The sequence below is a fragment of the Sceloporus occidentalis genome, unplaced genomic scaffold, assembly GCF_023333645.1.
Source record: "Sceloporus occidentalis isolate IW3139 unplaced genomic scaffold, rSceOcc1.0.p SCAF_3, whole genome shotgun sequence".
NCBI lineage: Eukaryota > Metazoa > Chordata > Lepidosauria > Squamata > Phrynosomatidae > Sceloporus > Sceloporus occidentalis.
Window position 1 is genome coordinate 99722736 of NW_028316983.1, and position 15903 is coordinate 99738638.

The 15903-nt window shown below is 39.3% G+C and overlaps 1 protein-coding gene across 3 annotated transcripts in view; it reads right to left on the bottom strand.

The window, feature by feature from the left end:
- Positions 1 to 7628: 7628 nt before the first annotated feature.
- The window catches only part of LOC149316472 (transforming growth factor beta receptor type 3-like), a 182764-nt gene continuing 174489 nt past the window's right edge, over positions 7629 to 15903 (bottom strand). For all 3 annotated transcript variants that reach the window (XM_089515596.1, XM_089515597.1, XM_089515595.1), the window contains one exon: positions 7629 to 13981. In XM_089515596.1, coding sequence (XP_089371722.1) covers positions 13863 to 13981 — 119 coding nt within the window. In that variant the 3' untranslated portion in view covers positions 7629 to 13862. The remainder of the gene's footprint in view (positions 13982 to 15903) is intronic.

Sequence of the window (15903 nt, forward strand, 5' to 3'; positions counted from 1 at the left end):
CTTAATCAGTAGCTACAACTCTGTACATACTCTGTTTTCACTTAGGCTGCAATGTCACTGCAGCAATAATCCAAGATGACACCTCTTTAACTGCCATGGCTCAATGCAATGAAATTCTGGGAACTGTACTTTTATGGGACATTTATCCTTCTCTGTCAGAGAGCTCAGGTGCCACAACAAACTACAAATCCCAGAATTCCATAGCATTGCACCATAGCAGTTAAAGTGGTGCCAGCCTGCATTATTTCTACTGTGCGGATGCAGCCCTGGCGTAAGAAAACGGCATTTTGATTAGACCTTAATCTACTGTGACAGCTTTCTGACTTGTCTATGAGCCAACATCCTACTTCTAGGAGTCTTCATAGACAAAAGCAATTACAAATCAAATGGTTTCTCTCTCCTTCTTGCTCCTGGTGCCACCTTTTCTCTTTGCAGGCATGTTAAGCACCAAAAATAACACCACATTAGCTAGATGGTTGTTTTAAAAAGAGAAAAGAGTGCATGCTTCTGCCATAAACAACAACAGTGCAAACCATGTTTTATTTCACAAATTCATGAACAAAACTGAAGAAGAGAACCAGGACAACCTCTGCTCCCAGAAGTTGCTGGGCAGATAGGATAGCAGTCAGAATATTTCAAAGTGTGACAATTTAGGTTGCTTTACTTCTATAGATTTTACTATGCCTGTCATCTTTCTAAGAATATGCTAAAATTACCAGATACTGTCACTGCAATTATTCAGTAAGAGATTTTAATTATTCCCTTAATTTTAAGATTGTAAGAACAAGATAAAAATAACACAACCAATTGTATGAGCAAACAGTACCTACTTCGTTCTTTCTAAATGGAGAATATCAGTTGTGACAGAGAAATTCCAGAGTCATCCAATTAATTTTTATTACATTTATTACCTTCCTTTCTTGCAAGGAATTCAAAGTGGCACTCTCCTCCTCCCATTTTAGGTTCTCCTCCCATTTTAGTGTCATCACTACCTGTGAAGTAGGTTGGCGTACGAGACAACAACTACCTGAGCAAACACAATGAACTCAGGTTCCTTAGTGGAGACATGAGCCTGGATCTGCCATTCCAAAACCTCCATAGTTGGAGAACCAATGTTCTATACTACACAGGCTCAAACAAAAAGACAAAGATATAGATCCTGAAACACATCAACCCTGAATTCTCCTTAGAAGCCAAAATGCCTAAGCTGAGGCTGCCATATTTTGGACAGATCATGAGAAGACGTGACTCACAAGAAAAGGCAATGATGCTTGGCAAGACAGAAGGCAGTAGGAAAGGAGGAAGATTGTATTACAGCTGGATAGACTGAACTGAGAAAGCCACAGCCTTCTAGTGTGCAAGACCTGAGCATGGCTGCTGATGATAGGGTGAGTTGGAGGTCCTTCATTCATTGGATTGCCACAAGTCAAAGCCGATTTCACAGCAGTTAACAAGTCTCTACCTGCAGTGCTACAATGTTTGATAATCTCTTCTTATAGCATATTTCTCAAATGACTAAGGCCTTATTTTTCACATTCCTTGGGATTTTACCTCCTTTCTCAATTTCTAAAAAGAATTTCCTTGTCATAACTTGAAAGATACGCTATCTAGTGAAATATTTGACTGAGGATTCATATTGGTGAATGTTGCTGCTTTCTCTATATGTATATCATCAGAAACCCCAGTTTTATTTTATTGGTTGAGAGAACAGCTTGCTTTCTAGTACATGACTTCAGGGAATGTAACATTTGAACTAATGGATGAGCTATGAAATATATAGTGTGTGTTTTCCCCCCTCCTTGCAGCCTAACTAGTAAAATCTGGATATTATTTGGTGAACACATCAGGAATACATAACCCACTGAGGCAGCTGTATGTTGATTTTGAACATGGCATACTTTAGAAAAATTAAATATTCTATAGAAGTGATTCTATTTGTTTATGGATATGACCCTTTAAAGTATCAGCCATCAAAATTCCTACTTTATTTTTTAAACCATATATTTGTATGCTGGGAGCCATGATTAAGGAGCTTATCGCTCAGCATTTTAAACTGGCTCCAGCCTCAAAGCTAACTTTCCCATTCCTAGGCTCCTTCTGATTTCTTGACTGCAGTCTCCATTCTTAGAATCATAGAATCGTAGAGTTGGAAGAGACCACAAGGGCCATCTAGTCCAACCCCCTGCCATGCAGGAAATCACAATCAAAGCATCCCCAACAGATGGCCATCCAGCCTCTGCTTGTATTTGAACCAAGGAATGGGAACTCTTTGACTGTTCCTATTTTCTCATTGTCTAGGATGAATTCTTGGAGCTCTTCTGTGGTCATTATTTTTGTTTTCTTAGCATGAAGAGGCAATAAAGAGATCTTGTAGCACCTTTGAGACTGAGAGAAAGAAGTTCGTAGCTTAAGCCTTCACAGATTTAAGTATGCAACTTTGCCTTACCCCTTTCCTAACTGGGAACCATTCTATATCTCTGTATCCTGTTCCAACAGCAGCATCTTGTTCCCTGCCTTTGCCAAAACTCTGCCTCACCCAGCACACACGTAAATCCAGCAGCAGCTGGACTGAAACCCTTTAGGTCAGATGCATGTGACGAAGTAGACTTAAATCTGTGAAAGCTTAGGCTATGAACTTCTTTCTTGCAGTCTCAAAGGTGCTACAAGATCCCTTTGCATACTGGTATTCAAGACTAACATGGTTATTAATTTTATTGGGAAAAATCGGGGGTTTAAACAGCCGATTATTCTGTGCAAAACATGATATCACATTTAAGATTTTCAAACACATTGCTATTGATGAGGCAATAAAGAACAACAAATCATTTTTGGGATTTCCTTGTGAATGATTTGTTGGTGTTCATTGCCTCTTTATTGCCTCTTTAATAGCGACATTGTGTGAAAATCTGAAATGCGAATAAATGGCTGTTTAAACCCGATTTTGCCCTATTTATTTATTTATTTATTTATTTATTTATTTATTTATTTATTTTTATCTCGTCGCCTCTCCCTACAGATTGAGGTGGGTTACAGTAAAAACAAAAACACATAGCAGAACATAATGAAAAGTACACAACTCAAGCTTCCACCAACATTAAAATAAAACAATGAAATTACAAGTTCAAGATTAAAAACAGTTATAAAACAATTAAAAGATGGGCAACTGGAGTAGTACAAATAGGGGCGGATGGGGTTATCTTTTAATGGGAAATGAATCTGGGAAGACCTGCCAAAAGAGATTCATCTTGACAGCCTTTTTAAAGGAGTCAAGGGTGGTAATATGATGGATCTCCTCCGGCAGGTCATTCCACAGTTTCGGAGCAGCCAATGAAAAGGTCCTCTGGGAAACCACAGTCAACCTGGTCTTCTTCAGCTGGTGTAAATTCTTCCCAGAGGACCTGAGTGTGCAGGGTGGATTATAAAGGAGGAGGCACTCCTGTAAGTAATCTGGACCCAAGCCATGTAGGGCTTTAAAGGTGACAACCAACACCTTGTACTGTGCCCAGAAGCTGATGGGCAGCCAGTGGAGGGATTTTAGAATAGGTGTAATGTGGTCAAATCTGGATTTATCAGCAACCAACCTGGCTGCCATATTTTGCACCAATTGAAGCTTCCGAACCTGGCACAAGGGTAGCGCCATGTAGAGTGTGTTGTAGAAATTGAGACGAGAGGTTACCAACACATGTACCACCATTTCTAGGTCCCCCGGCTGCAGGCAGGGTCACAGCTGGCATATCAACTGAAGCTGATAGCAGGCACTTCCCTGTGATAAAGTCCTATGTCTCTGAATTTAGGGCTAATTGTAACCAGTAATGCATCCCAGCAACACATAACTTAAGTACAGTGGCTGCTGGTCTTCTTCCCTGCAGGGATCCTTTCCCATGTAGAATCTCTTGCAAAGGAACCCCTGCACATGGCAGAAGAGTCTGGGTGTGTTCAAGCCAATACACACACTAAGTTCATGTCACACAGTGGGTAACTGTGCCTCCGCATAGCCCTATATTTTGCAAGAATACATGATGTAACACAGCCGTCTACAGTTCCACATTCCAGGGGAAGATGAACACTGGGGGAAAATTTGTCCACCATTATCTTCTCACCCAGGAAGTCTTGGCAAGCCCAGAATGTGTACTGAAAAGCAACCATTCCAAGAGCCATTTTTTCCTGAAGGTCAGAAACTTTGCTTTCTCTCTTTGTGCACCCATGTGCCTGTGCCCTAGTGGTGATGATGATGTGAATTTGAACTTGTTTTAAAATCACTTAATCAGTAGCAACAAGCAGGTGATAGTGCCATTCTGCTTCCCATGAAGAGCTTCACCTTAGATTTCAGTATGTCAAGTGTTTCCCCTGAAAGATGTAAATGTTCAATAACCAAGTATCTGTTCTTTGAGTGGTTAAATTTACTTTACACGCTTCAATTAAGCCCCTCTTTTGCAATGTTATCCAAAGTGATAGAGGAACAGCTCTAGTAGGCAGGATGGGGAGGCCTGTAAAGCACAAAAGTCTTTCCTTTGTGCTTAGCTGGCCAACATGTTGCCTCAGCGTAAATTCTTCCACGCAGGCCCTAGAGATTTCCCTTATGGTTTCCAGTAAATGAGAAAAAAATCCATGAAAGAGTAATTTAAGCTGTGACCTTTTCAGATAGATGGATGATGTCATTTGATTTTTGTATATGTGTGTGCAATCCAATCCATGTAAATGCACATTAGTTCAGAAGGTCTGCTCTCAAGTTAAGGCATTGGGAATACCGAACAAAAACAAAGGCAGCAAGCAGACTTCAGCTCTCATAAATTTCTGCCTTACAATTACAAAGTGACTTATTATGGAGCTTTATCAGAGGAACATTGGCCTGACCAGTTGCCTTAGTCCAAGCCATGCTGCTATATATTTAAATTTTGTTTAGAGTAAGAAAGGATCTGGTCAGTATTCTTCTTGCAGCTGACACTTTGTAATAATCTTTGTTATCCAAAATGCTTGTTTCATTCACAAGTGTCTGGCAGCAACCAACACTTTTAAAAATATGTTCTCCTAGCTATATTTTGAGGTTTCAATTTATAACATTTAAAAAGAGCCATCCAGTCAACATTTCGTGACTAGCTGCTTGTAAATAATTATTCTTTCCTCCCAAAGAAAAAAAAAAGAAAAGAAAATGGATGACACAATCTTTTAAAAACTGTGGGCCACTATATATCTTCAAGATAATGGAAAGACAAGCCTAATTCTTTGTCCTAATTTAGAGCTGAAGAAGAAAACTCTGGTCTAATAAGGAAAACTTCATTGTCCTCCATGATTATTATGTATACATCTACTGCACTGTGTATAACGTTTATGAAAACATGGGTCTTTGTTTTATTAGGAAGGAAATGCTATAATTCATGGGGTTGCTGATATTAAAATGCATTAAAGTGGATTAAACAATATAAACACAGAGCCCAAACTTACTCAGAGAAGAAAATCTCCTTGAAAACTAAGTTTAGGATGACAACTCCATGCAGTTCAGTAGTGTTGAATGCAATATACCGAACTGCAAGATCCAAAAGGAAGTTGCATTGGCTGTAGTTGCACACATGATGTACAGATGTATCTCTATCAAGTGAGATGACTCTTTGCTGACAATGCATTTGGGACGTGTCTCTTCATTTTGGTTGGCTATCTTGTTCATATTTCCCAGTTACTGATTTCCTCCCCCCTCTGTTTTGCTGCACCCATGGCCTGGAATCCTGTTGAGCCACTAAACTGGCAGAACTACTCTGACAAAGGCAGCACCAGCAGTGACAAAAAGGCCATAGGTGCAATGGCTGTGAAGGAAGTGTGGTACTGGAGAAATATGCTGCCAGCCTAGCAGTTTGAAAGCATGCAATTGCAAGTAGATAAATAGGTACCACTCTGGTGGGTACCTATTTGTGCAATCATGCTGGCCACATGATCACAGTCGTCTCTGACAATGCTGGTTCTTTGGCTTAGTAATGGAGATGAGCACCATTCCCTACAGTTGGTCATGACTTGACAACCTTGTCAACAGAAAATACCTTTATCTTCTTTAAATTATTAATTGATAATAATATGTTAATCACTAATTATTAAGTAATTAGTAAGTTTATACTTAACTGTGGCTGTATCCACACTGCAGAATTAATCCAGTTTTGACACCCCTTTAACTGCCATGGCTTGATACTATGAAATTACAAGAACTGTAGTTTGTTGTGGCACCAGAGCTCTCTGATAGAGAAGGCTAAATGTCTCCCCAAACTACAGTTCCCAGAATCTCACAGCATTCTGCCATGGCAGTTAAAGTGGTGTCAAACTGGATTATTTGTGCTGTGTAGATGCAGCCTAAGTATACTTTAAGTAACTGATAGAAAATTCCAGACTTCTTTCTTCCAAGTCATTGAGGGGGAATACGGTGTGAGAAGAACACCCAAATCTCGAAAAGTTTTCAAAAGCTGGCAGGTACTACAGGCTCCAAATTCAATGCTAGTCCTAAATAGATTAGACCCATTGAATCAACAGAATTTGTGTAACTGTTAACTCACCAATTTCATTAATTCAGTGGGTCTACTTCAGTTGAAATTAGCAATTAGATTTCGATTATGGTGAGAGCCTCTATGGGCAACTATAGAAGCAGCAGCAACATGATGAAAAAGAAGTAGGGAAACTGTTGTACAATTATAGAGGTGCTGGTACATTCTTTTAACTACAGCTGTGTACAGTTGTAAGCAAACTGAAAGGCTCGACGAAGTGCCAAAATCTGGGGCTTGCTTTTTTCATTACTGTCCCCATAGCCACCCTCTGAAGAAGAGCCCTTGAATGCAGATACCTGTCTTGATTCACACCCACATACCAGCCCTAGTAGTTTCGTTGCCACAAGGAGTAGATTTTTCAAAGTTTTGGCACTTTAATGGCTTATTCAAGACGAAGTCATCCCAACCTATGGTAGATCAGAACAAGAATAGCTCATAGCAATATATTATTGCTAGAAACATCCACCTCTCCCTCCTAACCCAGCTACTATGAGAACTACAACTAAGGTCAGAGATGGCAGGGAAACTGGGGAGTGATGGCAGATGACATACTCTCCTGTTATTCCAAAACTGGGGTCATTTTGACCTTCTGAGCCTTGGCTCTAGTACACCACTGGTAAGACAGTAAAGATAGATATAAATCCCTTGTGGAGATATGTATCATACTCAGATCTGGAAAACAGTAATGTAACATGTTAAAGGCAAGATGCACCACTCCTGTCTTCATATATTACAAAGGAAGCACATTCACACTTGCAACTGTCATTTTAACTTCACAGTTTTCAAGCCACTATAATGGTTAAAGAACCAGTGTTATGTAGTGGTTTGAACGCTGCAGTCAGGATTCAAACCTCTGTTCATCCATGGAAACCCACTGGGTGATCTTGGATAAGTGATACTCTCTCAGCCTAAGGGACAGGCAATGACAAACCTTCTCTGAATAAATCTTGCCAAGAACACTGTAGGCTGGGGTCACCATACATCAGAGCCAACCTGAAGGTACATAACCACAAATAATGGATATAACTTGATTTGCAGCTTGATTACATTCTTGCAGTACTATTGAGTTCAAGAATAGTTTTTAATTCAGAAAATAAGCACTACATATTATTAATGGCCAATATAATTTTATTAAGCATGAGGGAATGAAGGTAACATGATATGGGATTATCAAAACTGTACAACTTATCAGTTACATAAAGTGTTTTTAGAAATATACAAAACACAGAAATACAGACATATGGGGTGTTCAAACTGGCCACAGGGATTAAGCAGGCATATTTATCCTGCTCTTTAGTTTAAAAAGAACGGAAAAGAAGAAAGGACATTGGGCTCACTTTCTTTTTAAAGTATTCTGTTTTGAAAATAGCAGATTAAAGACAGTGATTTAGTTGCTTCATGAACACCCCAGGGTTGACAGACAAAACAGAACAGTTGCCTCATTTTTAAAAAGTTACTCTACTTACATGGGGCGCGTATCAGTAGGTACTGCTGTTGGGCATATTCCATGTATCCTAATAGGCTTTAGCCACAGAAGCTTGCAAAGTTGATTTTTTGCACAACTCACAGAGCCCCACAGCCAACATCACTATACTGGATGTAAGATTCTGGGGACTATTCCCCAAAAAAGCAAATTTTCCTAATCTGTGTATATGGCAGCTCTGCAGAAGGCCAGAACTGGATGGTGGATGCCCAGCAGCAATACCTACGTGACTGCACTTACAATCAGCAGTAGGATCTTTTTTTGAAGCATGAGGTAGATACACATCATAGAAAAGACAAAGACACACATAATCTTAAACAAATAAGGGGTTAGGGGAAGAACATACAATCTTCTCTCAAAATAGTATGCAGAATTCTGTATCAGCCCTACACAATGCATGACATTTTGACTTCTTGTGACAGCAAAGTAATTGCAGTCTAATGTGAAATTACTCAAAAGGTACTTGATTAGATAAAATTTGCATATAAAAAGCTGAATGAACTGGAGTTTATGCATTGCTGAAACAAGCTGTAGAGTGAGGAGTCCCCCCAGAAATCTTAATCCTGCCTTCTCAGTTTTTGTATTTCTATTGATGTAAAAGGAACAACTTCATGTGGGCAAGCAGGACTTAAATGTAAGTTAATAAGGCAAGCAAAGATGGAATTTAAAGGACTAATTCCTATAGCAAAAAGCAACAGACTGATTCGTAAATATAGTATACCTGGACAAGGAATCTAACCATTTAGGCAGTAAGATCTTTTAGTAAAAAAAGATATGAAAAGGCATACTGAAGAAGTAGAGGGGCGGAGTGCACTGAAGTGCATTGGTCTTTACTGTAGAAGTTTATTGGTGAAATGCCCATAGGTTTTCAGGGAGGGTATTTGAAAAGCTATCACAAATGGTAGTGTGACAAAGAATGGCATTATATGAACTTAACACCAAAATGAAAACATTGTTGGATCTGGATGACATTTATTTGAGGGTCTTTAAAGATCTCAAACATGAAATTTCCATTCTTATCAAAAAACAGTGAACATTAAAATCTCCTGTTAAAACCAGAAGACCAAAAGGTAGCTGATGTAAAATTATGGTGGTTTTTTTTTTTTAAAAAAGTAATTGGAAGGGATAGTTGGAAAATTAGGATCCAATCAGTCTGTACATTTCCCAGGTAAAGTGGTAGAAAATTGCATTAAAGTGAAAATTGTTGAACATATTCAAGAACAACCCTTGCCAAAAAAAAGTAAGTATGGCTTCTGTCTTTCAATTATTTAGGGTTCTTTGAACTGATCAAATAGCATGTGTATAGGGCTAATCCATCAGCTATTAACAGCATACATGAACATCTCAGAAGCTTTTGACAAATTCCCTCTGAAATACCAAACATGGAGCATAAGAAATTCCCTAGCGAACACAATAAACATTGATTGAGATCCAGGCTTGGGACACTTGCATGGTTTTATACTTGTTGAATGAGTCAAGTCAAAGTTCTCAATGAACAAAGACACACAACATGAAATGAAACAGTATACAACATCAAATTGCACGAAAAGAAATAACTTGCAGTAAATTTTAAAATGACATAAAAATAGAGCTTACATGCAGAGTTCAATGATTTGGAAAAGATATTGTTTCAGCCTGGTGACAAAGCTATTTCTTGAGAAATTACCTTTCTTGCAATGTTCCCAGTTAATAAAAGTCACTACTCATTCTAGGGACTTTTACAACTCCACTGAAATAAGCAGCAATGCCCTGGATTAAAGGGAATGATGCTTACAGTTTATCAGTCTGACCCAATGATGGGCACAGAAGCTTTGTTGCCACACACAATATTCTCTCATTCACGACAACTTCCATGCCCATTTCACCAATGAGATACATTGCTTCTCCACTTTGACTTTAATGGAGCAGCATCAGCAAGGTGGGCATACGCATCTCTGGATCAAGGCATGTGACTAAAATAGTGTGTATACCCCTATAAAACGTATGGGACAGCATACATATTTTTAGGTGATTATTTGAATCTGGCAGTTGCTCTATTGTCTAATTAGCCAGTAATAATTTCCCATTAACTCAAGCTGTTAATAAAGTAAGTATAATACAGTAATTATATAATAAAGTGAGCATTCTGAAGAATTCTTAATTAAGTGCATCAATGTCAATTTAGTAATTATATCTTAATCTTGAATATAAGTCTACAAAAATGTCATTTGTCTACTTGTATTTTTTAAAAAACTTATGTCTGGAGATATAAATCTAGATAGGTAAATTTTTGATAGAAATATTGATAATGCAGCATCTCTCTCTCTCTCTTTCTCTCTCTCACAAAAATATACATTTAATTATTTTACATAAAGTTTCCAAATGTTCATCCCAAGAACCAAGTTTATAATATTTACTATATCCCTCCACATTTTTTTTAAAAAAATCTGATTAAAAACAGGAAAAAGAAATAATGTACAAAATTTGAAGAATTCACAGTAACTGAAATTTAACATCTGCATAAAGCTACTTATATTTAAATATATATCTGTATCTATATATATTTATGCCCACATTTAATGTAATAAAATATAGCTATGATTGACTTAAAGACTCTAGTCTTCTTTGAAGACATTTTAAAGTTACATAGTACATTCAGCTGAAGGTTAGGCAAAGCACATTATTTTTAAATACACAGGTAGCATATTGGTTGTCCAGATAGCTCCCACTGACCCAGTCCTGCAAACACCTGAGAATGGCAGCACATTTATTTTTTTATAACTAATTAGAATTTCTTTCAGATATATTCCAAATTGGCCAAGAAACTCAAATCTGCTGCACCAGTACATCTTCTCCCCTTTGCTAGCTACAATGGTTGGGCTGGAGTGGAGCAGGGTTGGCTAAGGGGTGAAAGGCAACCAGGGAACTGGCTATGCACTGGATCAAGCATTGCCTTTGGAACTGGACTCTGTAGCTGTTCAGGTGACAACATTCATTTCCATGACTTGAACATATTTACCCATTTATATCTGCTTACCAAGTTGTTATAAAAATTTGGGAACATGATAGACTGGTTTCTGGGGGAAGAGGGGTTTCTGTCTAGCTGGCAACCCAAATTGGGTCATACTGTGGGATTGTGTTGTAGTGAAAGGGTTTGGGGGGGGACAGTGGGGAGGGTGAGACTACAGCAAATGCTCTGCCCATCTGCCCTTTGAACAAAACAACAGTGATGGAGTGCATTCAGATCCTTCACTCTTACAGGATCCCCATTGCAGTTGTAGCACAAGTTGCAGCTAGCCTAAAGGATGGAGGGGTTTATCACACGGGAGGAATTTCTCTTAATTTCGAATGAAAAGAAAGTGGGGCCAGAACGCATTCACGTGAATTTGCTAGTTCAGCGAATTTACGTGAATTCAAATTGCGTTCAAACTGACTTCCCATTGCTCGAAAATAGCTTGCCATTGCCTGAAATTGCATGTGGTAGTCTATCATGCAATAACGTTAAACCCCATGATTGTGTTCGGATTGCCATTGGATTATACTTCCAATTTTCCTTGTCTGATAAACTCCTCAGTTTTCTTTTTTATTTGGGGGGGGGGGAGTGTTTAAAGACTCAGTTCAAACCATACTGAAACACCTAATTTAAGGTAACAATTCTTGTTTCCTTTGTCTATGTTTCACTCCTGAATTACCACTGATTCAAATATTATATAAACTGGGGGCATGGATTGAGTTGATGCCACACAGCTTGCATCTGCAGAAGAACTATCTCACAAACTATATTGTTTCTTGTGCCAACAAAACTTTCCTTTCTGACACGGCAGGAAGGAATAGAAGAAAAGCAATCTCCACTGAAGGCTAAAAGAACTGTTTTTGACTGTCTGCAAAGGGAGAGCAGTGATTCTTTTATTGTTTCCAGAAGGAAGGAATCAGAAGTCCACGATTCAGTTCACAAAGTGACAACTTAATATCCCTACAGTTTCAAATTAGGTCCTTCAGTTTTCATTTGGGTGGTATTTCAATATCAATACTAGGAGGAGCCAGGATTTCTAAAGATTATAGTGAAAATTAGTACTTGTTTGTTCATTCTCTCTCTCTCTCTCTCTGCATTTCAAATGCTGCTTTGGGATATATCCAACTGCAATTTTAAGATGGCTATCCAGGAATTTGATACAAAACATACTTATAAGGAACCCTTTCATTCTGATTGATGGTGAATCATGTACTTTGCTTCTCGGTGCCTCTACTTGCTGTCACCCTCCATCTTCCAATAAAGATGTTGGAACCATAAAGAAGGAAGGCCTGGCCCAACTATTTTTGATGACAAAAAGTTAGATGTTGATAATATTCATTCATAAGGGATGAAAATCAAATAATACTACTAAAATAATTGTCTAAATTTGAAAACACTCTGGTGTTGCATTATGAGTCACTCCCAAAATGTGGATACATCTGGATGTCCCCAAGTCAGAGATAAAAACTGCTGCATTTCATATGCCAGTCTAGAAAGACTTATAGATCTGTCAAAATCAATAAAATGAAGCTATCTGTCCTACAATGGACAGCGCTCTTAAGAAACTTGAGTCAAAAATTGAAGGCTATCTTGGCAGCCATTTTACTTTCTAGATTTTCCTTCTAATATTTGACCACTTCCACATTTGCTGAGGTACATTCAGGTATCCCAGAATATATTCAGCCATGCCACAAAGGCCACACAAAACAATGCATATGCTATATTGTAGCACACAGTAACCACTGGACACAGCTACAGAGAGACTGCAGTACGGACATGACACTTGTAAGAAATACAGGGTTTCCTCATACACTGAAATACTGAGGGCAGACAGTGGAAATGTGCATCAAAAGCTGTGCCTAGCACTGCAGCAAATGATGAAGTTTTGAATATGGATGTGCTTATCGCTGCTGCTGTGCACTGAATAGGCTTTGTGACACCTTCTAAGCAAATTGGAAGATTACATGTAACAGGTGCTACACAGTGAATTGTATTCTAGGTAAAGAAATGAGACTAGAACTTATAACCTAAATAAAATGGAGTAGCATGAGGGGGGAAAATAGAACAGCGCTACATGTTGAATCATGTATCCAATCAGCACTTGGCGATGTAAAAAAAATAAAGGTAAATTTATGATCATGAAAAATCTCTGACCCAACACATTTTACCCCATATATACATTGCTTCAGTTTCTTGCCTGCTACTGATGGCTAAACTTGGGGAACACAGAACCAGAGGGCTGTGAGTTAGCAGGAAGAATGTTGTGCTCAAGTAAGCACAGCCATCAGAAAAATGACCAAGCAGCTACAGCAGAATGGTCAAGTACAGCTGACAAAACCCATCATCTTAATAGTTAATCACTCTGTGTTTGAAACATCCTTGTTTTGATGAGATGGAATCTCCTAACCAAAAAGTCAGGAGCTGAGGGGTGGGTGTGGGGGACAAGAAAGAAAACAAACTCTTATCCCCAGCTTATGAGACTGAAATCCCTTTACAGACACCTTGTGTCTCCTTGACACTTGCAGAATCCCCGAACTGAGATTCTGTAGAGACAAAGCAGCATTTATGGCATAAGAAGGTGGCGATGGCGGTGGGTCTGGCTTGTGTTTCACATTGAGAGCCTGTGGACCTCTCTACACAGTCCACAGCTGTACATAAATAGTAGCTTTGTCATGTCTTAGCTTACGTGCCACAAGAGGTTCAAGGACGACACTCATCCAGGAAAAGGTGACCAATGAAGGAAATCTTTCCTCCCTAAATTGCCAAAGAAGCCAAATCCATCAGAGCAAATGACAGTAAATCAGCTCCTATGAACCTCTCTGCTCCTATGTTGCTCCAGGGACTTGCATCCTGCCCTCCGCCTGGGTTAGGCCGTGCTGTTACTGGAACAGGGAGTGCTTTGTGTGCTGCCAATGCTGTGGGCTGCGCTGCTGTTTTCAGAAGCTGGCGATGATGTGGGTACCTGCTGTCTTCCTGCTGGTTCTCCTGGAAGAGAGGAGGAAATAAACAAACCAAAAGGGAGAGAGAAAAGATTCTGTGTTACAAGTAACATCTTTTACTGTTCCCCATCATTTTCTTGCTACTTCCAAAGAGAAAAATAAAAATGGTAAAGAGTACCTTCAAACAGAATTTTTTTTTTAAAAAGTTTGATTTTTACAAAGATGTGTGATCATTGGAAGGACATGTCTTGTATTGGTTGTTGCTTACTCAGCAAAGTTGCCAGTTGCTGGCTAATCGGAGGATGGTGGGCATTCTTTACAGTTGTCTGTCAAGGCACTGAAGTCATAATAGTTCTGATGGAAGCACATATTTTATAGGATTTTAAGGGGTCTTACATGGAGAGCTATCAAGCTCGAAAAACCAAGTGTTTATTCCAGCTTGTGGAGAAACCCCTCCTTTGCCTTAATATACCCATATATTATTGTCTCCCACCACTGCTCTAAGGAACACAAAGGTGGCTTTTATGCAAGGTATCTCATTTTATTCTCACAACCACCCTGTGTTAAGATGACTGCCTTAAAATTTACATAAGCAGATTTGTAGCTTACATCAGATCCCCCTGTTTGAAGTCCAACACTCTGTCCATCACACTGTATCACAGCTATTTGCTAGCTGTATTATCTAAGAGGAAGGATTCTCACAAAGGGCCTCTGGAAGCCAGATGGTGATGAGTTAGCAATGAAAAGAAATAGAGGAGAAACTCAGTGGTGCAGTGAGAGGAACATGGCAGCCCTTTTGTTTTGTGTAAGCCATTTATTGAAGGACCAAGAAGTTGACTATTACATTCATTATTTCAGGTGAGTTCTCAGGGGTGGCATTTCAGAAATGGGCAGGGTCAAGGATCAAAGGGTAGAGCCAAACATTTCTGCATGTTTTAGTTTACACATCTTACTGTTAGTAAATAAATTTGAGAGAGGAATTTTATCTGCTGGGGAGGGGGGAACAGGACAAAAGTTGGGAAATAATCAAACAATGGTATGCTGAGATAAGAATATATACATCCAGGAAGTTGCAGAGGGCCAAGTTGGGATCCTGGGAGGACTAGATTCAGTCCCAGGACTTCAGGCTCCCCCCTCCTGGTCTAGATTGATGGAGAAATGTTAGCCAAACAAATTTCAATGAGGATTAACTGATGCAGGCAGATACATAGTCTGTTAGGTAAATGGATAGATGGGCTGATGTATGGCTGAGTTTTATCAACATGAAAACATACAATGCAAGACACACTTTCTGCAATAAGGATCAGAATATGCTTTTGCAACATAAAATGCAGCTTTAACACACACACACACCCCACTGCAAACCAGCCAACCCTAACCGGGCGCTCTCCGGATGTGCTACGCTACAATTTGTATGGCCATGCTTGTCGAAGATGAGAGTGGTAATCCAAGCCATCTCTGTAGACAGCCTGGTTGGAAAAAGCTGTTATTTCAAGAAATACATGGCTTTCAACTGCATATTAGGATTTATCTCAACCTCCTAATGTTTCAGATTGCTTTATCATTCTCTTCTGAGTTTACCAGCTGTATGGAGATGAATCTCCATTGACAATATTGTAAAAGCCATCTCCACTGCAGCAGTGCTAAGCAAACCTCTCCTCCTTAAAAGCTGAGAATATTTAGAGGGGAAAGCTACCCTATTTCTACATGAATGCAGAGGCTGCAGTTACTTCCCTCCTTCCCTTAAGTGGGCCTCTCAAGCACTCTGCCAGGAAAGCAATCTGCAAGATGTAGAACTGGCCGATATTCCTTTTTGCTGGGTCCCATTACAGCTACGCTGTCACCTTACATAGAGCTGTACAGCGACCACAGCACACCAGATATGATCTGTATACATTTTGCTCTAACTTTAGGGAAAACAGCACACGCAGCTGTCAAAGACTGGATGCCAAAAATATACTGTCTCAT